This window comes from Uloborus diversus, chromosome 4 (genome assembly GCF_026930045.1).
Source record: "Uloborus diversus isolate 005 chromosome 4, Udiv.v.3.1, whole genome shotgun sequence".
In the NCBI taxonomy this organism is placed as follows: Eukaryota; Metazoa; Arthropoda; class Arachnida; order Araneae; family Uloboridae; genus Uloborus; species Uloborus diversus.
This window is the reverse complement of record NC_072734.1, coordinates 190,870-218,826: the sequence shown is the minus strand read 5'-3', so window position 1 is coordinate 218,826 and position 27,957 is coordinate 190,870. Positions and strand designations below refer to the sequence as shown.

The 27,957-nt window shown below is 34.3% G+C and overlaps 1 protein-coding gene across 1 annotated transcript in view; it reads right to left on the bottom strand.

Moving 5' to 3' along the window:
- The window catches only part of LOC129220424 (uncharacterized), a gene marked incomplete at its 3' end in the record, with an annotated part of 84,527 nt that overhangs the window by 38,662 nt on the left and 17,908 nt on the right, over window positions 1-27,957 (bottom strand). Inside the window, 1 exon segment of the mRNA XM_054854846.1 lies at window positions 20,441-20,607. Within this exon segment, the coding sequence (XP_054710821.1) occupies window positions 20,441-20,607 (167 nt within the window).

The window sequence follows — 27,957 nt, the reverse complement described above, 5'->3', positions numbered from 1 at the left end:
GCAAACAAGCTAACTACGAAAAATATCGTCTGCGCTCCTGGATCGCAAACGATCTGTTACAAAAGAAAAATTAATACCGAGAAAGAAAACGAAATGGAATAATATGCAATTACCACATTTTTTTAATTTATCGTCTGCAGTTTTGTTCAAATTTATCGTCTGCAGATTACGCGATTACCGGAACTTTTTATAAAATTCCACTCAATAAAACTTCCTTCCTCAATAAAAACTTAGCGGAAATACGTCAAAAAATTGCGAAATTGCTCATTTTGAAGTTTTATATTTTAAGAAGACAGCAAGAATAAATAGAATGATTGACAATATTTTTCAGCTGGCATTGTATTTTATCAAAGAAGGAATCTAGGAATTAAACTACAAAAAAATAAATAAATAATAATAATACCGTTATTCTTTTGGTTAACTGTATGCTGTACGCTCAAACTAGCTACACTTTGGAAGTTATCTTTTGCTTCTACACGTACAGTCTACAAGAAAAATAGCAGGAAAGAAAAAATGAACAATGCATTTTAAACCAGCAATTCTCCGCAGGCACCGGTCCGCGAAAACATTTGACCGGTTTTCCAATAAAATAAAATTTCCTTATTTTATTTTTATTCCTAATTTTATACGATATTTTATGCATTAATATATCCATTACTTCGCATACGTTTTGTGGTTTCTCTCCAAGATTTATTCGCTTATGAAAATTTACACAAATTAGCTGCGCTTATTTTTACATTCAAAGTGTGTAAGTTATTAAAAACAATCTTACAATTAACTTTTGTAAGTTTATTTTAAGTAGAAGGTTTTTCTTTCTGACATTTGTTTTAAAAAAGAGGACAAAACAGATTACGTGAAATACACCGCCAACTCAGTCATTTCCAGCCGAGGACTGCAGTTTCGTGCTTATTAGTACCTTGCCTTGCGTTCAATCTTCGAGTTGAACCGAACCATAGCTTCGGTCACTCGTCTGGTCTGCTAATTCTATATTAGCTACCAGTTTGTTTCGCACTCTTGGCTTCCTTAAGAGGCTTTCCATCTCCAGCTCAGTCACTTTAATATGCCGGGCTGATGAGTGCTAATAAGCACGAAACTGCAGTCCTCGGCTGGAAATGACTGAGCTGGCGCTGTATTTCATGTATTTCTGCTTTAGCCCTGGCTAATGGGCGATAATTTACTGAACAAAACAGATTAGTTTATTTTAGTGAAAAAAAAAAAGTAAAAATTTCTACCGGTCCCTGAAATTTTTTAACGAAGTTTTACCGGTCCGAGTGTCAAAAAAGATCGAGAAACGCTGCTTTAAACTAAAGAATATGAGAAAAAGTGGGTACCCCTGGCCTAATCACACCTTTTTTTTCATTAAATGCAATCTTGTCAAATCAGCTTTCGAGAACGGACAGTATCAACTACAGACTACAGGGAATTTCGCCAATCGGTTGTTCGGCGTTTCCCGCATAGTCACTCATACTCTAACAGGATTTAATTAATTGCCATACAATACGATTTGCATCAGCATGCGCCAGTATTCAATACGAATTCTGTGCAATTGATTAAAAAAAAAAAGAAAATATAAGATTTTCGAGTGTTCTTTTTAACCTTCGTTCGGGAATAATTTTCAGAAATTTTGCTCGTTCGTTCCGTAAGATAACCCCTCAACTATGAACCTTAAACTTTTTCAAAATAATCTGAAGGAAATAGGAACAAATTGAAAAAACAGGAGAATATTAAAAAAAAAATTTAAAAAAAAAGAAAGAGGAAAAAACTAGAAGATCTGCAACTGGCAAGGTTTCAATTTGCAGCTAATTTTGAGAAATAAAAGTGCATAATTTGACAAAATAATATGGATAAATGAAGGATGCGTGCTAAGACACAATTGAAAGTTACAATGATTCAAAGGAATATTTAATTCAAAAGTATTTCGTCATTGAAGCAAAACAAACCAACAGAATATATTCTGTTGGGCATGAGACATCTCCGCCGCAGCAGAAGACATCTCCGCCGCAGCAGAAGACATCTCCGCCGCAAAGTTCATCTCTACCATTCCCCCTCCGCCGCAAAGTTCATCTCTACCATTCCCCAATGAGACATCTCCGCCGCGTATTTTCTATTCCTTCTCAATGGTATTTTCCCGCCGTTTTCGTAGGACAAGAAAACTCCGCCGATTGAGCAAGTAGGGTGCAATATTTGGCGAAGAAAAATTGGCGAAGTTTAAATTGATTTACGCTCCATCCTGTGTTTTTCTAACTTCTTTTTTTTAAGTTCTAAAAGAATTTTAATTCCATGTTTAAGTCAAGAATTATTTCTCATGTCCATGATGCATGCGAAAAAAAAAAAAAAAAAAACTCCAGAGGGGTTTTCTTTAAAATTAGAATAAGGAATCTTTTATGCCAGAGTTTCTTAAATTGTGTTCCGCGGAGCCCCAGTGTTCCACGAAGCTCTCTCCGGGGTTCCATGAGACTTGCATGCTTTCATTTCACATCTTTCAAATTTGTCACTTAAAAATCGATAAAAACGCTCTTCCAAAATTAAGAATAAATTTACTTTTACTTTCGTATACTAATCTGAGCTTTATTACCTATGAAGGTTAGCACTACAGGAATTATTTTACTTGTCTCCTGATATTGTGCCTTTAAGATTCAACTTCGAAATTTTTCCAAGATGAGTCATAAAGCACCTCTTTCTCACTTTTAAACACTTCAATTTCCAAAAAATTCCGGAAGAAGCTACTGACCCCCCTAGCCCTTAATATTACCAAAGATAGCTTAAAAGTGACTTCAATGTTGAAAACCTTATGGAAGGACATCCCAAATTCCATTTCCTGCATCATTACCAAATATTGCCTAAAATTAGAATTTTTGACGTAAATTTCTAATATCCTACTATTAATACTAACTATCCATTCTCCAAGTATCTATGGCAGCAGTCAAAAGCACAATTTTGACGTTTAACGAGTGAGGACCAATTTAAGCCAGCATAACGTACAGCGACATCAAAGTCTTTGATTTATAAAAACTTTTAAAAGTTTTTGTAAAATAAGAGATATTTTAATTTTTAAGTCATAAACACTTTTTTTTCTGTAAATTTTAGTGAATTATTAACACTATTGTAGAAAAACACATCAGTATTTATTTTCCTTACTAACAAAATACTTTAATATATAAATCCATGCATAAATTCTGAGGTTATTTATCCCTTTTAAAAGTACTTAAAATCACAAATAGGTATTGGCAGCTCGAACGAGGGGGCAAGGGGGGCAAGGGGGGCAATTGCCCTCTCACTTTCAACAGTAAAGAAACTTTGAATCTCCAATTTTCTAAATTTAACGTTAAGGGTCGAATGAAAAACGATAGTGATGATCTTTTCACGTGTTTAAAGAAATAACTAACTTAATAAGTGCTTATTTTGTGTTTTTCATGTTATTATTTCGTAAAAATTAAGATGGAACTTTGATTTTGTAGGAGGAAATCTTCTGTGGCCATCTAGTCCCACTTTTTCAGTCCGCTTCTCGAATTTTTAGAAGAAGGTCAATTCATTAATAATGACGTAAAAATTCAATTGCCCAATTTTTGCAGAAAAAAATAGCTTTGAGGGTGTGTCGCCCCCGAACCTTCCCCCATCCCCCGCACCTCTTTTGAACCCCCCCCCCCTCCTTTTTTGGGGCATCAGCCTCCTATGCAAATAGGAATGAGTGCTTTGGTGTTTTATAATAATAATTAACAGTAAGCTGTAATTACCATGGTCTATAATGAAGTCTTATTTAATTGTCAATTTAACGACAAATAGTCTCTTTAAGATAAAAACCTGGGCTCCTTCTCAAACAGAACCTTGGCTACGCCACTGCAAACTATTGACGAAAACTAAGGGTTCCACGAAAAAAGTGAGCATTTAAAAGGGTTCCACTGATCAAAGAAATTAAGAAACGCTGTTTTATGCATTTGTAGTTTGTGAGGACAAATCAACATATGTCACTTTCCCAGCAATGATGTACCAAAAAAAAAAAAAAAATCATTTATCCAAAAATATTCCAACAATCTTCTTTTATTCAATTAAAATATTGATAAAAATGTTCTGTAAAAGCCTCCCCCAATTATTCATCTTTAAAACCATTTGAGGGCTTTTATTTTTTTCATAATGAAATTTTCAATTACCAATGTTGGAGGCTCCAGTAAAAAAAAAAAAAAACAGTTTGGTTTGATTGGTATTTTCAGTTATACTTTAAGTCTTTTTTTTCCGCCTTTTTTATTGTAAATATTGGGGATTCGTAAAAACTTTTTATAAAGTTTTGTTTTATATTCGCTTTATAACTTGAAACACTTAGAACTTCTACTGTGACAATACATTACAATGCAGTAGACCCTCGTTTTACGCGGGGATTACGTCCCACGGAAATACCGCGTAAATTAAGACTTAATAGTAGTGTTAAAAAAGGGGTTAGGTTCCATAGATGCAAAAAAGTTCATCTTTTTCTGCTTGATCGAAATACACATAAAGGTTAAGTTTAATAAAAAAAAAACAGCAGCTTTTTTTGTTTTATAACTAAGAGGTTTCTTGGTCTAATACCAGAAATTAGTCAAATCGACTTTCAACCAATAATATTGAGTGAAGTGTCTAATCATAACAATTACATTTTCTATTTTAAACTGCCTTTGAAACTTCAAATAATAATAGTAATTATTGACTAATAAAATAAGTATGAGTTCCCTTCCTTGCAATGTAACTTTACTGTCTGAAAATGAAAGCTATTGAGTTTTGATAGTGATTGAAAGTAGCGCGCTACAAATTAGCTACGCTACTGTAGTAGCTACATTTTTTGGTAGTTTGTAGTCTAGCTCATTACTTTTTGAAAAAAGTAGTGCAGTGAGTGGTTCGATGCAAAAAAAAAATAGTAGTTTGTAGCGATTTCTGGAAACTACTTTTAAATGAGCTGTAAAAAAAATCACTGAAACGAAATTGGCGGCTCCCATTTCTAAAAAAGAGGGGGGAGCCCCCCCTCTTTTGGCGACGGACCTGGCACTATATTATGAACACTAATTTGTACACACAATTATATTATATATGTAGGAAAATTTAGTAACTATTATTTAAAAAATCATTTTAAAAAAACTGATAATAAATAAAATAGAATAAGTCATATAAGTTGGTTAAAATTTTTAATCAAGATTTGCAATTTCTATGTAACTAGATTAGAATCAGGTGAAAAATAGATTTTATATATTATAAAATGTGTATAGGGTCATTCCATAGAAATGTCAACCTCAACCTCAAAAGTTTTTTTCCCACAAAGCCCTGATTGTGACCTATCATTTCATTCAGCATACTTTCTAATACATAAATCCAGTAACAGTTTGCAAAAATTTCATTCGGTGTTTTTCTTCCGGCTCTAAACGTGCGAGGTTTTAGAAAGGGCTTAGCATGTGCAAAAAACATGCGTCTACGTTTTCTTGTGTAATGTAAAATTTTTTGCAATTTTTTAAAAGAACTATGTTTATTCTAAATGATTAGATGCCGGCCTAATAAAATTGATTGTTCTTTTTGCACACATTATAAGATAAGTATTTCAATTAGTTTGGTTACTTCACTGAAAATATTTACGTTACGTTAGTCACGAAAATGTACTATTTTCTGCTCAAAAACAAAACCAGATGATTGAACCAAACAGCACTTTTTATTTTCTTATATCTGTGTCATATCTACTTAAAAAGTGCAAAATATTTATTTTAGTATCAGTAGATATAAAATAATTAGTGTGACTAACGTAACATTTCAGCTGTGACTAACGTAACAGTTAGCATGTGACTAATGTAACATTTTAAAAATGACTGCTAATATTTAAAACTTATTTAGTTTAATGTACATTTTCATGAACAATTTTGAATATGTAGGCATTTTATATTGATTGAAAATATAAAGGGTGAAAAATACCAGTAATATTACATTGTAGACCTTCTGTTTACTTAAAAAAATACTTTTTTAAAGGTCTTTATAAAGATACTTCCAATTTAAAGAACTATTAAAACATAAAAAAGGTGTGTAAAGCAAAATAAGTACTCTGCTGAATGTGCATTCAACACAAGAATCGAAGCTTAAGAATTAAGATAATAGAAATACAGTCTTAACAAAGGAGAACGGCTCTAATTTTTAGAAAATACATCTCCATCTATTATTAAAATGAAGTAATGGCTGCTCGTTGGAAAACATTTGAAGATGTTACATGAAACAGTGACAATAAGCGCCGCTGCCATATATTTCAGAAAATGCACGAATGATCATTTAGAAATTCAAACATTTGCAGTGATATCTGGAATTAAAATGCATTCTGCAAAAAGTTCGAATATTTTTTTTCAACATTACATTTTAATTCAAAAGGATGCACAACACTATTCGTTCGATGAATCAGTAAACCTTAAAAAATAGTATGTCATTGAAAAGTACTACGGAGTTTCTTATAACGATAACTAGTATATCAGCAGAATACTAGATTTCGGTGAAACTCTCAACTTGCAAAAGTTAATTTTTACAAGAGAGATATTTAGGATTTAATTAGTCCCCAAGAATGATGTTATACAGTTTGCAAAAGCAGTTTTTTTTTATTTGTTAATTTTTTTTCGCACATTCAAATTGAGTTAATTGAACTGAATCCTTCCATTCAATTTCTTACACTGATATAGAAAAAAAGTAAAGAAAGAACCATAATACAACACAAAGAAGGTTCCTAAAAAGTGTAAAAGTAATATAAGAGCAAGAAATTAATTATAAAACGTTTTTCATATGCATTCATTGCTTGTAATTCAATGGTTACGTTAGTCACACACAGTTTTTCGGAAAAGTACCATTTAGGGCCAAAAAAAAATTCATCTGTAACAAATCTGTAGTACATTTTTAAAATAGATTGTGTACCTCTTACAAATATATCGACCAATTTTAAATGCCTGCGTAAGTTTCAGAAAAATTTGCCTCGTAACATAAGCATTGTTTCTCGGAGTTGCAAAAATGTTACGTTAGTCACGATGCTTTTTTTTGGTGAAAAAATACCTGCCAGCGTTCATTTTGCTTCAAATTCTGGGTAGAAATGAAAAATAGTCATCTTGTACATTTTAAATCTGCATATTAAACCAAAACACATTTATTTTTATCCCCGTTGTACGTAAAAGGAGTTTGAAAAACAGCTGCGAATGTTACGTTAGTCACTATGGAATGAGCCTATACTTTAATGTTCATATTCAATAACTTCTCAATATAAAACATTGCTTTATTAGATACTGGAGGTACCCGCACGGTTTTGCCCGTAGTAGAAAATTAATTTGTCATTTGGTTCGCTTGTATATTTATAAGTAATGAATGATGAATTTCTCTCCGATTTCCTATGTTAATTTGCTCGCCCATGTTACGGTTTCACTTTATGATAATTTCCTCGGTAAAATGCTCTTAAAATTGGAATAGAAAAAGAACAAAATCGAACTTTCAAAAAATCGCTTCGAGGTGCTCACCTCAATGCCACAAACTAATTCTTTACCAAATTTCACGAAAATCGGTCGAACGGTATAGGCGCAATGCACATAATACAGACATCCAGAGACACAGACTTTCAACTTGATTTTTATAGTAAAGAAGATTATTCGTGTTTGATATTCTCTTACAAAATACAATTTTACTGAAAATAGTTATCACGTGTAATCAATCGCGAACGCTCCTTTGAATTTCTCCTACATTTGACCTTGTTGTCTCTAAGCTATTTCCTGGAATAGGTAGGGAAGGGACGTTTATTCAGAGAATAAAGGGTTGGGAGCATTGAATAGTACATATAGAATGCATAATGACAAATCCTAGATACTTGCGTTAACTGCAGAAACCCCGCGACTTCGATACTTTTTTTTAAATACTGAACCGTCAGAAAAAATTCTAAATCTTAGTAAAGCACGATTGTCCATTGTTGTCATTCTTGTATTCGTCATTCTCATTCATCCTTGTTTCAAAAATGAAGAACCGCTTCTTAAATTCAGCATAGATCTCAAATTTTTTTTTCTGTTTTTTTTTTTTTTTTTTTTTTTGCTGAGCATGACTAGATTTGTTTGTTATTGTCATTATTATCGTTATTATCATTACTGTCATTATTATCTCAATTTCATATCTCATACACCTACAAAAACATCCGAATTCTTTCAATTTGAAAGTATTATACTCATACTGAAAATATTTTATGAGTTTCTAAAAAAAATATGCATTTAAAAAGAATTACTCCTAATGAGCACATATGGGTTCATGCACCTATTCTTTTGAGTTAGTAAAAAGACATCCATTATTCACTAGATCCATTATTTACTAGACTATTAAAGAAGTAATATGAGGCATATATATATATATATATATATATATATATATATATATATATATATATAATAGCGAATTCATCGATCGAGTAACGCTGACATCACCAACAATGAAACTCGCGCCTTAGCACGATAATTTGATAATATTTTTTGGTAATGTTTGACATGCAGGAAATACTTTATTCTGACAAGGCTGAACTGGTTCCGGTAACTTAAATGTTTTACTGGTAAGACTGTCATCTTAGGAGAATGAAGAAACGAAAAAGTGGTCAACAATGAACGCTATCTATTGGAGCTTAGGGTTAATCCACTGGAGTTGGGGTTAAAAATTTAACTATCAAAATATCCACAAACAGGCAATTGCTTCGTTCAAATGTAGACGCAATTTCCACCCGTCGCGTCGTACCTTGACGGGCAATTTTCTAGTACTGTATATTGCTTTAAACATTTTAGACACATTTTAGTAAAAGCATTGTTTAACAATGACCCTGGTCAACAATGAATTTTCACTTGATTTTAGCATGAAATTAGTTTAAAACAATAATAACTCACGTTCTTATTACCTTGGAACGTTAAAAATTTTTTTTTATCTAGTGCAGAAAAATCAGGAAAATGCTCGAACAAATTTTAATTTGTGCGAGCATTTTTTCATCATCATATGAGAGGGTTTATGCAAAAATATAGATTAAAATTGAAATAAACATTTTTAATGGTTAATTAATGAATTGAATTATTGAATATTGCATTGTCATCAGGTCTGAGAATACGTACGAAATTTCAAAAAAAAAAAAAAAATCGGATCAAAGGAAGTGAGTGAAAATTAAGTTACAAGATTCCACTCGAACGGACAAGAACCTAATGAGATTGGAATAAACGAATAATTAATGGTTAATTAATTAATTTGTTCAGAGAATATTGCATTGCTTTTGTGTCTAAAGTTACATACAAAATTTCAAAAGAATCCAAACACAGGAAGTGGGTGCAAATTGAGTTTCAAGATTCCACCCGAATAGACAAGAATCAAACCTAGTTAATAAAAACCTGGCAATAAAACAAATAAATAACATGTTAAAAATCGGAAAAGATAGCCACCAAACTCGAATCTGTTGAAAATTAGAGAAATGTATGTAACAAAAATTGCTTTGAATTTAAGTAACACTAGTTACTTTTGCGTAAAAGTTTTGCAGACGAAGTCCCGTACCTTATTGTAGTCACCAACAAGATTACCTTTACTTGCTTTTCGTAGACAGCTCCAACTTAATGAGAGATCACTTCTGCAGTGCAATTTTTCTGCTCTTCATCTAAATATATAAAGCTTGACCACGAAAAGAAGATGGATGACCTTGAAGCGAAACATCATTTGTATCATTCTTCTTCTTCTTACTTATCTCTCTGTTCTGAATCAGATTAGATCCATGAGGTTGTTCGCCTTAATCAACTTCAAGACAGAAGCAGGTCTCTTCAGTAGATCCTCGCGTGCCAAACCAACACAAAAAATCAGATGTTGTGCAGTGGCCTCTTCAGTATGACGTTTGGTGCAAATTGGGAAATTACCATGGGAAAATCTGAGGGTTTTTAGATGACCTGTGTTCAGGCGAGTCAAAGCAGTTTGATCTCTCCTGTCACCCTCAAATCCAAGAGAAGCACCAGGACCCTCGCAAAAATACCATGGATGCTCAAGAAGACATCTCCCAGAGCTTTTTATAGTAACCTTACATCTGGAGTACAGTTCGAGGTATGTCAGAGTATCCTCGCTATTCTGAGTCATAGTAGTCCATCAGTAATATCGTTATATCTCAAATTCACATGAGGTGGAATCCATTGTAAATGGAGGTCACAAGAACCGGACAGACTCTTGAGTTTTTTAACAATTCTTATTCAATTTTGATCTGAAATGAATCTCCAGTTTTGCAAGTATTGGATTGAACTGCGGCTGTCTGATAGGATCCATGTCTCTCTAGGGAAACGTTGCTCAGCAATATAATCCAGAGCCATGTTAATGGAGATCAATTCAGAGCAGAACACGGAGCAGTAATCAGTATTTCTACGTTTATAAGAGATATTTATTCATCTCCAGACTTAACAACAACTCCACTACCAATGTTCCCTGCAATTCTGCTGCCGTCTGTGTTGTATCATTTGTAATAGGTTGAATCTGCCAGAAAGTAACGAATAGTAAGAGGCCATCCGCCTTCTTTTCGTGGTCAAGCTATAACAGAAGAAGTTCAGTACAGAACTAAACGAGCCTACTTACCCGTTATGCCAGCATTTACTTTCTAGTATCTGATCAGTATAGTTGAAAATAGATAAGTCTGCAAGTTAGGTCAAACATTCCTTTTTAAGATTTAAAGCTAAATTCTGAAAATATGCATCTTTCATCTGATGAAATAGATGCGAAAAAAATAAATAAACGAACGAATCAAGTAGTAGCACCTTTTAAACAATACAGCTAATATATTTTTTTCTATCTAAAAAACCTCCTTAATTTTTTCAAAAGTAAATAAATAAAACGCATAGAAATAAGTAAATTTTATCAGAAAAAAATCGTCTGCACACTTCTCTCTTTCTGTTGAAAAATAAAGCAGTCGAAAATTTCTTCCATTTCCTGTTGACAAAAATTGAAACAAAGAAATGTTTTGAAAAATAAATAAATAATTCAAAAAAAAAAAAAAAAGAAAAAATTAATTTGAATTTTGTCATCTTGAATTTAAATTATGTTTTTCGCAATCACGAGTGTGTGTGTGTGTATGTAGGTGTGTGTGTTTGCGTGTGGGGGGTATGTGTATTTGTGTGTAGGGGTATCTGTATGTGTGTGTAGGCATGTGTGTTTGTGTCTATGTGCAGGCATGAGTGTGGGGGTAGTTGTGTGTATGTGTGAGTGTGTGTTCGTGTATGTGTGTAGGTGCATGTATGTGTGTATGTGTTTGTGTGTTTAGGTGTATATATGTGTGTGTGGTGTAGGTGCATGTATGTATGCCTGTAAGTGTAGAATATTGACGCAACCTGGAGACGGTTTTCGCTAGAGGAACAGCATCGTGAGGAGCCGGTCGACGTGACGGTGATGCTGCAGAGGGAACTGGTGGAAAAATAAAATCATGGACATCAAAACAGTCAAATGAAAGCAATAAGCAATCGCGATTGCTCAAAAAAAAAAAAAAAAAAAACTCTTCAGTAAATAATTTTTTTCAATGAAAAATCGTCTGTACACTCCTTTCTTTCTGTTCAACAAAACTACTTCGAATTTTCTTTTATTTCCCATATCCAAAAATAAAATTAATTAATTAAAATTTCAGAATGAAAACAAAAACAAACCATTTCAACTATCATTATTTCACAGTAAAAGCAGGGGTACGAATTCGGAGTCGGTCTATAAAATTTGTCGCCCGGACTGGGATCCAGTAGGTTCTACCCTAGAGTTACCTCTGTTTTCCATATTTAACTCCTCTGAAAAACGTCAAGGAGTGTTTTCGTGCTATGGAAAAAATTCTTTCTCCACCTCTGATCGTTCGTATTCATTATAATTAACAGTAAGTGTGAAATTTGAGAAAAATATTTCGTACAAATTTTCATTCTCGGACGAAAAGGTTGGGAAACATTGCTGTAGAATGCCGCCTAATCATAGTAGGAAGAACTTAAAGGCACGTGTCACAGATTCAAAGGTCAAAATTTTGTTACGAATGCAAAACGTCTCTTATCAGTTTTGTGTAGATATCATCTTTCTAGACAAATCTGGTTACACTTTTGGAATAGGAAGGAAAAAATAGCGATGAGAAGTGTTAATCTTGCGAAATTCGATAACTTCATCTTTTTATAGACAAGCACATTTGATAAGTTCCGGTTGGAATTCAGAGAATAAAATCACAGGTACTTTTCAGTTGTGAGCGAAGTCCACAATGATAAAAAATGCTCCAAATATGACTTATTCAAATAAAAAATTGACTGCTGATATAAATTTAGAAGAAATTCAAAATTTATCTTCCATGTTATTGCACTTCATTCACGCTTGACTTGCAGAAAAATCTCAAGTACGTTGCACAATGTTTACTTGTGAATGACAAAACCTTATTAATTCATACAAAAGAAGTTTAGATAATATGGTATGCTCGCCGTTTTGAGAAAATACATTTACAAGCAATCATATTCGAAGCTAGCTTACAGCCAACCTTCTTTTCTTAGAAGAAGAGGAGAGTACAAAAAAACTTGTAGCTAGTTTTCATGTGTGACCGGTGTTACTTAAACGTCTGATTTTAACAATTAAGTTTTGCGACAGATATTGTTGAAAATCAGGACCGCCGAGAGATTAACCGTTCCTCGGTGCAAAAATGGTAACATCTGTCCGCATCAACCCAACGCCTTAGGGGCCATTTATTAATTACGTAAGGATGGTTTTGACAGTTTTTGCCTCCCCCCCCCTTCCCCATGTAAGAGTACGTAAGATTATTCAACCCCTCCCCCTTATTCTTACCTTAGATTGCATTTGATTTTTCAAAATAACAAATTACTAATCTTACATCACTGGAATCATTATTAAATTCACTATTATTAAATTAAGCCTTTTTGTGCAAAGAAATATTTACTAAAAAGTTGTAATCAAGACTAAATGTTTTTCCGGCATTTTTTTTTTTTTTTTTTTTTGCATATGATAACTATTAATGAAAAATAAAACATGCCATACATAGTGCGACTCTATTATTATATTTTACTATATTCATTCTTTGTAAAACAAATAAAAAACAGCATATCCTAATACTTTTTTACCTTCCAGACGCAAATGAAATATGATCTCTGCCAAGCTACTTGACCGCGCGATTTCTAATGTAAAATATCGACTTAGAATATTATTAGAATGGGTTTGACCTCCCGCACCCTCCATAGTAAGGGTATGTAGAGATTTTTCCAAACCCCCTCCCCCTCGGGGCCCTTACGTAATTAATGAATGACCCCTTATCTAAAAGCTCTTCAAGTAATGAGGCTTTAGGAGGATTCCCGGGGATTTTCGTCTGCACTCCATCTTTTGACCATTTAAAAAGCCCTCTTTTCTTGATGACTCAAACATTGTTCATTACAATATGAGTAGCCATTAGCCACGTTCACATGAATGGAGGTTTTGGTAGCCCGTTGAGTCATCTCTTGAGCGTGAATGTTCTACAACGGGATTGACATTATGGGGTGTTATTATATACGAAACTAGAGGACCCGACAGACGTTGTTCTGTTCAAACTTTGTAAATTGAAAAGTTAAAAAATTTCAAGAAACTATCAAGTGTTTGAACCGTTTTGTTGAAAAAAATAAGTAAAAAGAAAATGTTTTAAGCTGATTGGTGTCAGAATGCGAATATTTATTACAACTTGATTTATCTAATTCCCACTGAACAGTTGCTTTAATAACTATTTTTTCTCCCGTACTTGACGGCTTGTTCCTTCAGCCATACTCAAAAGATAAAGAGTCCTTAGATATTACGTGTAAAAAACTAAGTACCCATCTAGAACAAACGGGAAATCCCGCTGCAACATCCCCCATATGAAAAAGAATAAAACAATCGGAAGGATATCGGAAGGTTTAAAAAAATGATAAAAGTAAAAACAGTTCTCTGAATAAGCGAAAATCACTCATTAACAGTAACTTTAAAATGTAAATAAATGATCGCGCAACTCTATTGTTAATAGACAAAGTCGCCAAGCCACCACGTTACTGTAATCCAGCTGATCAATGAGCGAAGCCAACTCCGACCGATTAGCGGTCCGATCTTTTGAACGAAAACTTTTAAAACTTCATATATTGCCTAATTTGTTCTTTCCAACAAACATAAAGATCTTCCACTGCACTGATCTTTTGTGTACAGAACTACCTTGTTGTAATTTATTTGGTCGAAAATAAACTTTGTTTCGTCTTTAAATTAAATCATCTTTTCGTTTAATAATGTACTAATTAGTTTGATAACCTTTAAGGTATTCTTGACATTGGTGCCAAAGCTCAGCTGGATTTGAGTCGAGAAAGAAATGTTGGTAGGTACTTTCTGAGGTTAGGAAAACCTAAAGCACCGATCCGATCACATGGTTCAACTACGACAAAGAACACACGTTTTGCGTGAACCTTCCAGTACTTTACTTTTAAATATATCACAGGACCTAAAATCGTTGCTTTCAAGAAATGAAGGTTTCATTCTCGCTCTCTACGTTTTATCTATTCTCAAATTGATATATCACAGTAGGAAATTTCATTACAAAAAGCAGAGCTGACTTTCTTGTTATCCTCTGGCAACGGGTTAAATATTTATTTCAGTTCTCGCTCAACAATAGGTTAAAATAAATATTAATCACTAGTCGACCCGTGCGGAACTCCGCACTGTGCTTCAAATCGTTTCATAAGGCATTTCGCTCTTTAAGAATTTCAAAGGAAGAACATTATGACGAAGAACCGAAAAAAAAGTAAGCGCAGAAGAGAAGGCATGTAATTTAAAGACATCAGTAACAAAACCTCGTAAAATACAACGTTGTGATAATTTGATCATAGCTCCCCTTTTAATCGTACATATTTTCAATGCAAACATAAATGTCATTAAAAGTGTGGCTGAGTGGTGACTCGTGAAAAAGCAATAATTGTGCATGTGAAAAAACAGGTTGTGGCAAATACAGTCCTGCACATGTCAGCATCTGACGGGAAAAAAAGAAACATTAAAGACATATTTATTGGCACGTATTCGAATTGGCGCCATTCTGACTAACAGAACGACACCCCAACAAACCTAGCAATTGCGCCTTCCTTTTCGAAAGCTATTCATTGAAGGAATGCGTAGTAAAAAACAGCAAAAAAGCTTTTTGGCAAAAAAAAAAAAAAATAATAATAATAATAATAAGATCATGCATCTGTGTTTTGTCATTAACCAGCATGATACGATTTAAAATTATTCGCAAAGCATGGAATTTGATTAAAGAATGACGAAGATCTCACGTAGCGATTGAAACAAACATTCTAGAGAAGTAATAAATTTGATTAAAAATAAGTGTTTTTATCTTTGAATATTGAACTATTTCACATAGAAGGTTGCTTTAACCGTTACGGCTTAAATGTCCTCACATGTTTCTCTTTTAATCGAACACTTAAAATTCAAAACCAAAACCAGTTGAACTGAGTCCGTTCTTAAGTGTAATTTTTCGAACGTAGACAAAATGCATTTTTTTTTTCAGCAGAAAGCAGAGGAGTAGAAAATAATTTCTTGCTAATGAAGTTGATAATAGTTTTAATGCTTTATATCGTATTCGCGCGAATAAAAAATTAAAGGTTTACTGAGTGAAACTCGTAGTTTTAATCGGGCGTAGTATTTTTTCATTTGTACAAAAGGTCGAACACTGCTATTAGAAGCATCTACATTTTAGCATACAATAAAAATGTTTTTCTGCACAAAAAGGATTTCTTTAGGTAAATCTAATACTTTTTTATGCTTACATTATGTTGAGTGGTCTGGATGTAGTCAAAGAACACAGTTCGATTAACAATCAACTTATCCGAATGATAACTGTAGCCTGCATAAAGGAGTCGAAACACCAAGTAGCATTCCCACTGCATTTATTTTATTAGGTGTGTATGTTATGAGCACATGTAATGCGTAATACTAATATAAATTTGATATTATGTCGGACAGCCCAAGCTTGCCCGAAGTTCAGATAGTTTATAGCCGAACGCTCTACCGAAAAAAACTTATCAATTAAACCGAACAACTAAGTCCAGTGCTGTTAAGCTTTATTAAAATATAAACACATACACAGGCTATTTTTTTTTTTTTTTGCCGAAAGCGACGTAAAAAATGGAAAACTGCATTAGAACTTTCCTTTAAAAAATGCATAAGAACTACAGGCAGCATCAAGGTTTTGAAACAGCAAGAGGCGATTTCGAAAACTTGAATTTTCGACCGTAAGTCTTTTTTTCGTCATTGGCCAGCCTGATAAGTTTTAAAATGAGAGGGGATTAATATATAAGAAAAGATATTGAAGAAAAATGTTTTTATTTTTGAAAATTTTTACAATTTGTTATCGCAGGCTGCTTAAACCGTTATAACTTAGATGGCAGCACGTGTTCATCATTTAACAGCACGGTTAAAATACAAAATAAATTGAACTATGCTTTCGAATGTAGTAAAAATGTGATAAGCTATTTGTTTTTTAGCAAAAAGAAGAAAAAATATATATTTTACCCTTCAAATTGAGGTAGTATTTTATTTATTTGTACAAAGAGTCAAAAACTCATTAGAAGAATATATATTTCAATATACGATTTACTGTTTTTTCTGAACAAAAATTAATTCTATATTGTAGTCTGAAATCTTAAACTGTTACTTATATTTTCGCTTACATTATGCTTTAATTTTCTTTCCAGAGCCAAAGCTTCAAAAAAAAAAAAAAAAAAAAAAAAAAAAAAAAACGTGCAATTTCGAAGTAATTTAGCACAAAATCACTGAATGTTTTCATATCAGCAAGGAGCATTTCCTTCTCATTTATTCTATTCCCTCATAGTTGTTATCCATTTAATTCAGTGTTCATGTAATCCTTATATATTATTTCTGTAGTCTGTTTTTGGTTTCTACACCAGATTTTCCTCAATTCTTGAACGATTTCTTTGATTTACACCTTATTTTAAAGCTTATGGTGCTGGCTACTGACGAAAAATAGACCCACGGTCTAAAAATTGTTTTTTTCAGCCGAAAAACCTGTTTTAAAGAACTAGAATGAAGTTTTCGGGTAAACTTATAACTTTAACTTGCACTCTGACCGACAGAGCTGAATAGCTTGATCGGCAGAGCGTTCTTCTCGTAACCTGGAGAATGCGTGTTCGGGCCCACGTCCGGACAATCTGCATCAAAAAATTAGAGAAATATCGCGCATTGCATGAACACTTAATTAAGTGAACAACAAATATGAGTGAATAGAATAAATGAGAAGGAAACGCTCCTTGCTGTTATGAAAACTTGATGTGACTTAGTGCTAAATTACTTCGGAATTGTACGTTTTTTTTTTTTTCTTTTTTAAAGCTTTGGCTCTGGTAAGAAAATTACTGCATAATGTAAGCGAAAATATAAGTAACAGTTTAAGATTTCAGACTACAATATAGAATTACTTTTTGTTCAGAAAAAACAGTAAATCGTATATTGAAATATATATTCTTCTAATGAGTTTTTGACTCTTTGTACAAATAAAAAAATTACTACCTCAATTTTAAAGGTAAAATATATTTTTTCTTCTTTTAGCAAAAAAAAAAAAAAAAGCTTATCACATTTTTACTACATTCGAAAAGCTACGCTTAAAATAGAGCATAGTTCAATTTATTTTGCATTTTAAACCGTGCTGTTAAATGATAAACACGTGCTGCCATCTAAGTTATAACGGTTCAAGCAGCCTGCGGTAACGAATTGTAAAAATTTTCAAAAATAAAAACATTTCTCTTCAATATCTTATCTTATATATTATTCCTTCTCATTTTAAAACTTATCGGGCTGGCTAATGACGGAAAATAGACTTACGGTCGAAAAATCAAGTTTTCGAAAACGCACCTTGCTTTTTGAAAACCTTGATGCAGCCTGTAGTTCTTATGCATTTTTTTTTTTTTTTTTTTGCAAAGTTCTAATGCAGTTTTCCAATTTTTTAAGTCGCTTTCGGCAAAAAAAAAAAAAAAAAAAAAAAAAAGCCTGTGTGTGTGTGTGTGTGTGTGTGTGTGTGTGTGTTCATATTTTAATAACGCTTAAAAGCACTGGAATTAGTTGTTTGGTTAAATTGATAAGTTTTTTTCGGTAGAGCGTTCGGCTATAAACTATCTGAACTTTGGGCAAGCTTGGGCTGCCCGACATAATATCGAATGTATATTAGTATTACGCATTACATGTACTCATAACATACACACGTAATAAAATAAATGCAGTGGGAATGCTACTTGGTGTTTCTACTCCTTTATGCAAGCTACAGTTATTATTCAGATAAGTTGACTGTTAATCGAAGGGTGTTCTTCCTTTTTTTTAAGCTCTGACTACATCCAGATCACTCAGCATAATATAATCATAAAAAAGTATTATATTTACCTATAGAAAATCTTTTTTGTGCAGAAAAACATTTTCATTGTATGTTGAAATGTTGATTTTTCTAATAGCAGTGTTCAACCTTTTGTACAAATGAAAAAATACTACGCCAAATTAAAACTACGAGTTTCACCCAGTAAACCTTTAATTTTTTATTCGCGCAAATACGATATAAAGCATTAAAATTATTATCAACTTCATTAGCAAGAATTCATTTTTTACTCCTCTGCTTTCTACTGTAAAAAAAAATACATTTCGTCTACGTTCGAAAAATTACACTTAAAAAACGGACTCAGTTCAACTGGTTTTGGTTTTGAATTTTAAGTGTTCGATTAAAAGAGGAACATGTGCGGGCGTTTAAGCCGTAACGGTTAAAGCAATCTTCATGTGAAATAGTTCAATATTCAAAGATAAAAACACTTATTTTCAATCTAAATTATTACTTCTCTAGAATGCTTATTTCAATCGCTACGTGAGATCTTCGTCATTCTTTAATCAAATTCCACGCTTTACGAATAATTTCAAATCGTATCATGCTGGTTAATGACAAAATATAGAAGCATGATCTTATTATTATTATTATTATTATTTTTTTTTTTTTGGCAAAAAGCTTTTTCGCTGTTTTTTTACCACGCATGCCTTTAATGAATAGTTTTCGAAAAGGAAGGCGCAATTGCTAGGTTTGTTGGGGTGTCGAGCTGTTAATCAGAATGGCGCCAGTTCGAATCCGTGCCAATAAATATCTCTTTAATGTTTCTTTTTTTCCTGTAAGATGCTCACATGGGCAGGACTCTATTTGCCACAACCTGTTTTTTCACATGCACAAATATTGCTTTTTCACGAGTCACTACTCAGCCACTTTTAATGATATTTATGTTTGCATTGAAAATATGTACGGCCAAAAGGTGAGCGATGATCAAATTATCACAGCGTTGTGTTTAACGAGGTTTTGTTACTGATGTCTTTAAATTACATGCCTTCTCTTCTGCGCTTACTTTTTTTCAGTTCTTCTTCATAATGTTCTTCCTTTGAAATTTTTACAAAAGCGAAATGCCTTATGAAACGATTCGAAGCATAGTGCGGAGTTCCGCACGGGTCGACTAGTGCGCGATATTTCTCTAATTTTTTTGTTGCAGATTGTTCGGACGTGGGCCCGAACACGTAATCTCCTGGTTACGAAGAGAACGCTCTGCCGATCAAGTTACTCAGCTCTGTCGGTCATAGCGCAAATTAAAGTTATAAGTTTGACCGAAAACCTTATTCTGGTTCTTTAAAACAGGCTTTTCGGCTAAAAGAAACAATTTTCAGACCTTGTGTCTATTTTTCGTCAGTAGCCAGCACCATAAGCTATAAAATAAGCCGTAAATCAAAGAAATCGATCAAGAATTGATGGAAATTTGGCGTAGAAACCAAAAACAGGTTACAGAAATAATATATAAGGATTTGGGAGATATAGCCGTACAATGTTTAAATTAATTAAATAATTAACAAAAACGTTTCCGATTCGTTCCATCGCGCTTCGAAACCATGCTTGCCACAACCTAATCACACACAAAAAAATTGATCAAAATCGGTCCATCCGTTTAAAAGCCTTATGGTGACAAACGTCCGCACAGAAGATTTTTATATATTAAGATATGATCACCCCTCCCTGATTCACACCACCATGACAATCAAACGTAATGGGGCTCCCATTATTTTTAACAGGAAAATGCTCGGTCAAACATAGTAAGGGTGTCAGGGGACTTCCTATGAGTTTGGCCGGATTAGTTGCCCGTTTAAGGTAACTGCGATATGAGATCGTACATGACTGTTATGCATCAACTAGCCTGTATCGCCACGCTAGAGGTGGCTCAACGGAGTACTAAAACCTCCATTCACTTTCGATTTTCCCAGTAATAAATGATCATTTTGTAGTCACTTTTCATTTCTGACAACTTGGTATTGCAATCTCACTTTTGAGCAATGTATTTTTATTACATATTCATGTGCCAAACTCCCCACAACCGAATGTCTCACAGCACGCATATTCCAAATGCAACATTATTACCTTTATGTAAGACTTCAGGGAGCCAACGCTGAGGAGTTTGTATCCACATCCCTCTGGCGACGGTTCCAGCAGAGAGTCACTGTTGGACATCCACACAGCTTCGATGAGACTCGCGTAGTCTGCAGGTGTTCGATAGAATGTCGGATTGCTTGATCGACTCATGTTTCCTGATAAAGAAATTTTATTTTCACTCAATAGTTATTGCATCTGTGCTCTTTAACCTCATTTTAACAAAGGGCCGAATTTTTATCATGAAACAGTTTGCGGGCAGCATTGATATTGATCATACAGGTATATGTATATTTCCTTTCAGTTTGAAAGAGACAAATTTTTCATTTAGTTAGAAAATTGCAGTAAAATTCAATATTCAATGTGTTGGATACTTGAGATAGCGAAAGATGATTTTAAAAAAGAAAGAAATACTGAGACTCTGTCAACATTGGGGGTTTTTATGAGTGATGAAGCAATTCGAAAGGTGTTCGCCGTATGGGTGCAAGAAGCATGATTCCTCACTTTTGACTCTTCGTTTTTTTTAGAATAGATTTGATTGTTCGAAATTGATCTTTTTCAACATACAATGAGTGAAATTCCTAATGTCCAAAGTTTTTGAATTTCTCCGGTAAATCACAATCACATTGAAGCTCTTGACGCTACATCTCTACTTCGAACTACGTTTAATGGTTAACTGAACGCCATTTTATAATGCTGTCTTTTTTTTTAATAAAAGTTTGACAACATTTAAAAATCAAGAAAATGATGCAACTTTCTGAACGTTTTGTTCTTTTATCTTCTGGATATCAAAACAATACTAGTGGCTATTAAAGCAATGGCTAGTATGGAAAAAGTCATATTGAAACGGAATCGTTTAGTGGGCCATTGAAATATGCCCAGAGGGACGTGGGTTGAAGATCACTAATTTACGGAATTATTATTTTCGTTGCACATGAAACAAACAATATGTAACAATATTAGATGATTTATTAACAGTAAAAAACTATAATCCACCTGTGTAAAATACGTGTTAATCAAAGTCTAAAATGTTAACTTTTTTTGAAATCCACAACTATGCACACGAAATGTAGCGTCTGCCGTGCCTATTTTGCACTGCCCATCCATCTCATGTGCTTTTCTGCTAGCCATTTCATTGTTTGAAACAGATCACCCCATTATTACTCCAGTGTAGCCAAGTGTTGTAACTGTTAAGTTCATGTTCACATGATGCGCGCTACGTTAGATTCATCAATTGTAGCGCACGTTAGTGAAATAAGCGATCTATGAGAGAATTCACATGCAGATTTGCGTTGTACTAGGATATTGCGAATAGCCTCTTACCTCAGCGTGACGTAATCGTAGATCGCTTAGCACAGGGTCAAGCATATCAACCTTCCGTATTCGGAGAGAGCTATGTGTTGGTTGTGGTGGGGATACGGCGGTGGAAGTGGTATCAGCAGATAGTGGTATACGTGCAATTTTTAGTACTAACAATGACATGGCTCAGAAAGCATCGTCTTGCGTTGTGGAGGATCATATTTGTAATGGAGATTACTACTCAGCAGGAATTTCGCGTTCAGATTCAGTGTGGCTGATCTAGTTCTGTTCCATATAGCAAAAAATGCATGCTTGAGTATCAAACTTTACAACCTCAGGTACTGAACTGAAAAGGAAAACTCCTGACCGACCTCAGACCGTTACAACGCTGAAAAATGTGGTGAGTGTGAAAGCGTCCATCCTGAAAGCTCCAAAGCGTAAAAGACTTGATGGAGCAATACCCAGCAAGGATTGGGCTTCCTCCCGAATTCCGGTTTGGAAATTCGTCGTCAGCAACAGTGACCAACGTCAACAAAGCATAGGGTTGCGGGCACAACAGATGAGCAGTTCCCAGCTGCTTCGCACAGTTATGAAACTTGACACGAAGCGTGGAGCCGGACGACTTGTGCTGTGTGATCTGGTGCCGTTTACGACAGTAGAGATCCGATAAACGTCAACGGTCCAGCAGTTGGGATGGGGAACCTCTGCAGCACCACAGACGATATCCTGACATCTTGGGACAATTCACGCTCAGAAAAGCCCAGAACACTGTTAGCACATTGGCAAACGGGGACGTAACTTTACGCAGGCTGGAGACGCGTTCATCTTTACAGGAAAGCGAGACTAGAGACCCATTCTTGCGTCGCATCATTCCGTGGACGAAAAATAGGTGTGATACTATCGTCGCAAGCTCAAATAACAGTAGCTTCATAAATGGGACCCGAAGAAACAGATTCTCAAACCAAACCATTTATAGATTATTTTCGTCTCTGTTAGTGAACAATCAAGACCGTGATCCATTATGAACTACTCCCAGGGATTCAGACCGTTCATACGGAAGTATTCTGTCGTATTTTGGATGAATACCACAGAAAATATCAAATAAAACAACTAGCACTTGTGAATAGATCAGTTCCCACACTCTTGCAAGATGGTGTTTAAACTGATGCCTCAGTTGGAGGAACCCAAAAGTTCCATTTGTTGGGTTATTCGTTGGGTATGTCGCACCCACCTTCTTCCTTAGACTTGGCTATGACTGATTATCAAATATTAATGCAATTGGACAGGTTTGTGAGGTGCGAACAGCTCCCGGACCAGGATATTGAGAGTCAGGGGATTCGTGATTTCATCGACAAATGTGATGCTATCTTCTGCCACTATGGCATTTTTCGCTCAAAATCCGTCGAACAAAGTACATTTCTGCCAATGGTGGATACTTCTCTGAATGAAATTTATAATTTTATTTTGACACCAGTTTTCTTTTGGGTCTCAATTTCGGCCAAAAGCTATGGAGGAACCGAATGTATTTCGTTTTTTTTTTTTACATTACGAAGATTTCTACTAAAATGTTAGCTTTTGGCTTTATGTTAACAATAGCAAGAGCATAAATGATACGTTACACATTTCAATAAAACTGTTAATCCCTTGATATTATTTTACTACGACCCCTCTTCAGAAAAAGATGTGCCGAATCGTACGGAAAGATTGGGAGTAGTTTTTGCGATACAAACATCTTGCAACAGTCTAGGCAGGTTTTTTTTTTTTTTTTTTTTTTTTTTTTAAGTTTTGGAATAGCGTTAATCGTTGTGCATAAATAATGTCGCTCTTTAATTGTGGAGGTAGTCGTGAAACGGACCCTGTTCACTTGACATCACTGCGGGTATTACCACGCATTGTGGTTACTGTAGCATACAAAAACTTGATTCTCCTGCGTCTGTTATACCACATTAATTTTTGCGGCTTATAAGCACTTCTTTCTGTTTAACAAGAAGTTCTGTCCAAAACTAAACGAGCCTTTTTTCCCGTATACCAATATCGACTTTCTAGTATCTGATCAATATTCTCAAAATTAGCTGAAATTGCAAATTATTTCAAACTTAACTTTTTAACATTTTAACTTGATTTCTCCTAATAAAATATGCTTTATTCATCTGAAGAAATAGATGCGTAAAAAATAAATAAACGAACAAATAAATTAGTTAGCACCTTTTAAACAAAGCAGCTAATATTTTCTTTTATATTAAAAACGATCTTTAATCGCTTTCAAAAAAAAGAATGAGAAATAATAAGCTTATCAAAATAAATACATTATGTCAAAAAAAAAAAAAAAAAATCGTTTGTTTTTCCCTGTTAAAAAAAATAATTAAAAAAATTAATAAACAACAAAATGCCAACTTTAAGGAAATCATTTTCATTACCAAAATAAATAAATAAATAAATAAATAAATCGTTTGCGGATTTCTTTATGTAGAAATATAAAGGTCTCGAAATTTCTCCGCCAAGTACTGAATATATAAATTAAAACTTTAGCGTGAAAATAGAAACAAATCATGTCAGCAATAGTTATTTCAAAGCAAATACCATGGCTGCGGAGTCGGAGTTGGAGTCAATCTCATTTTGGGGGAAAAGAGTCAGATTCAGGAGTCGAAGGTTTTTAATTCAAAGACTCTGAATCGGAATCGGTCATTTTCCCTAAAATGTCAGCAACTGCGCCAATGATTGCGAATTCGGAGTTGGACTTGTTTTGAGATAAAGGAGTCGGAGTTGGAGTCAAAGCCTTTAAATTTCCAAGAGTCGGAGTCAGTCATTTTCCCTCCGTATATAATGTTTTGCCACAGCTACGGAGTAATAGTCGGAGTCATAGAGTCGGAGTCCGACAAATTTTCAATTGTTTTTTGAAATATCTTTGTATTTTAAATTTTCGCAGTAGCTATGCTGATTAAATTAGATTCATACAACGCCTTAACCATCCTCAGCCTGCAGTCTCAAAATATGCGAATTAAGTGCAGATTTATTCTTTCTAAACGCTTCTTTTATACCTGTGCAGCAGGTATTCAGGGAGGATATTGGTGAAAAATAACTGTTCTAAAACATGTTCTAAAAATTGTACCTTAACGTGCGCCACAAAATGTTCGGTGTAAGTGTTCAAAAGCGTGCCTTTAACGCGATCCTATAAATGCTTAACAAGTGCGCTAAAAAAGGAGCTAAACTAAATATGTGTTCCAAACTGTGTTTCTAGAAGTGTTTTGCAAATTGACCAAAAAGAAGTGTTTTAAAAAAGGGGACCAGTGTCTGTGTTCTCACAACGGTTCTAATAAATATTCCAAAATAAGTGTTCTCAAAAAGGAGACAAGTTTCCATGTGAAAAAAAGTGTTTGATTATTTGCAGTGCGCTATCAATTCTGCTACTATTTGATTTCAATACTGTCAACACTCGAGAACCGATTGAACTATGGTGTGAAGTAATTGCTATTTAAATCAAAGACTTCTATAAATCCCCCGAAGAAACTACCTGCAATGCAGTTTACCAATAAATCATTAATAATATTAAAAGCAAATATTCTGAAAATGAAGACATTTTCATTGACGGATCAAAAGCTAGCGATCACGTTGGCTTTTCTACAATAATTAATTGTCAAGTTACCACAGAAAAATTAAACCCAACTTGCTCAGTATTTACCTCAGAAATAAAAGCTATATTCACATTTCTACAATCAATTGCCCAATCGAACCACAAGAAATGTGTGACACATACTGTCTGTCTGTAAGAGTTCATAGTGGAAGCCATTTCTCACTGCAATAATAATAGCCACCTTATAGTCATTCACTCCTATCATTTATGCAAAAGACTTCTGCAAAATAATTTTCAAGTTCTCTTTTGCTAGATCGCCGGTCATGTGGACATTGCAGGCAAAGAGGCAGTTGATTTAGCTGCAAGAGCTGCGAGCATCCTGATCGATGATAGTGTTCCTTTCGATGAAATTAACAAGAAGTTCTGTCTAGAACTAGACGAGCCTACTTTCCCGTATACCCATATTACTTTCTAGTACCTGATCAATATTCTCAAAAATAGCTAAAATCGCAAATTTTTTCAAACATATTTTTAAAATACTTTAAGCTGATTTCTACGAATAAAATATTCCTCACTTATCTAAAAAAATTAGATGCGTAAAGAAAAAAAAACGAACAAATAAAATAGCAGCAACTTTTTAAACAAAGCAGTTAATACACTTTTTTACATTACAAAAAATCTTTAATAGCTTTCAAAACGAAAAATTAATAAGCTCATTAAAATAAATACATCATCTATATATATAATTCTCTTACGTGCCGGCAAATGAAGGGGTGAATTTCTAAACCTCTGTTGGCAACACTTCGCCGATAAATCATGTAAACAAACTTCTACGTTGTTTTGAAATCTTGAATCACAGAATACTCAACGAACTTTTTTTTTTTTTGAGATGAGTTTGAGTCGGGCTGTGGCCCATTTCAACCTTAATCAGCAAAGAAAAGCTCAAAGAAGGCAGGAAACCGTTCTTGAATCCAATTTAAGACGAGCCATTTCTAGAGTTGTATTCTCTGATTCGCTGCCGATAATTTTTAGCGGCTGGGGAATTTTCAGTCAGCAGTTCCTTCAACAGATCAGGTGCGTCACACAATGCCGGTAACCGCACCTTTCCGTCATGGCAACATTTAGTATATTTATTTGCAGTATTACGCTCTTTCTGCCAATAAAGAGCACCACAAAATTCGCATTCTTCACACATTGCTCCACAATCATGTTCATCGGCAATGTTGTTTTGAACGCGTAGGCGCTTTGAGCGTCGTCTATTCTCTGCTTCAGTACGACAGTTCAGTTCAAAATGAATAACCGAGAAAGAATTTACTTTATTCCTTTTATTCTCAGCTGAAAGGTTTCGCCAAATTTGTTTAGGGTTATAGTAGTTTTAGTATTGTGCAAGCAAAGTAGCCTTGGCGAGTTTTCGCGTTTTTAGTTAAACCATTTTTTGTTCGTGACGTGGCAAGGATTCAGAATAACAACAAGAAGGACAAACGTTTGAGAAAATATGTTTGGTGCTCTCTGAGCCTGTTTTTAGTCATGGCCAGCTCTATGTGGCATTATCAAGAACAAGATCTTTTGAAGCAGTGTCAGTTGTGGCTCCCAAACGGGACATTTTTAATTGTGTATATGAGGAAGTTTTCTCAGATTAGAATATATAAGAGTGTAAATATGTAAATATATATAAGAGTGTAAATAATGTAAATACATCCCTCGGGGGAGCCTGTAACCCCTAGAGGGCGCGTCCCCAGGTGGCGGATAGGGGAATGCCTTCATTGGTTTTCCAATGGGTGGTAGAAGGGAAATAAAATACCTTCCGCGGACCAACAGGTAGAAGTGCAATCTCTCCAAAGCAATGACAGACACTTTTGTATCTATAATGGTAAAGTTGTGCACATTGCCAAGGCAGTCATCTTACATACAGCAAAGTTAAACTGTCGAAAATCTGGCTAAAGCAGACAAATTAACATTATGAACGTAATTTTCATATTGGTTAAATGGATGGTGACCTAAATGCAATTACCAACTTTAATTTTTACGGAAAATTTTAGCTAGGCTAATGTATTGGCATACAGCGAGCGAGCGAAGCGAGCATGGATCGCGAAGCGATCCACAGGGAACTGCGTAAGCAGTTCCGGGGGTTGGCGAGCGATAGCGAGCAGGGGGCGATAGCCCCCTAGTATCAAAAAAAAATCGTTTCTTTTTGCCCTAACCCAAAAACATTTTTTAAAATGAATTAATGCACTTACTAAAACAAAAAAAAAAAAAAAAAAACAATTAAATGTGAACTTAAAGAAAAAATTTTCTTTTTCAAAAAAAAAAAAACCGTCTGCGCATATCTTTATGTAGAAATATAAATGACTTCGAGTTTATTCGCCGATAACTGAATACCTAAATTTAAACTTTAGCGTGAAAATAAAAACAAGTCATATCAACAATAAGTATTTCACAGTTAAAACCATAGCTGCGGAGTCGGAGTCGGAGTCAATCTCATTTTGAGATAAAGGAGTCTGAGTCGAATATCCAAGAATCGGAGTTAGTCATTTGTCCTCCGTGCATAAATTTTTGCCAAAGCTACGAAGTCAGAGTTGAAGTCGGGGAGTCGGAGTCCAATTAATAGTCGGGCACAGGAATCGGAGTCGGAGTCAGG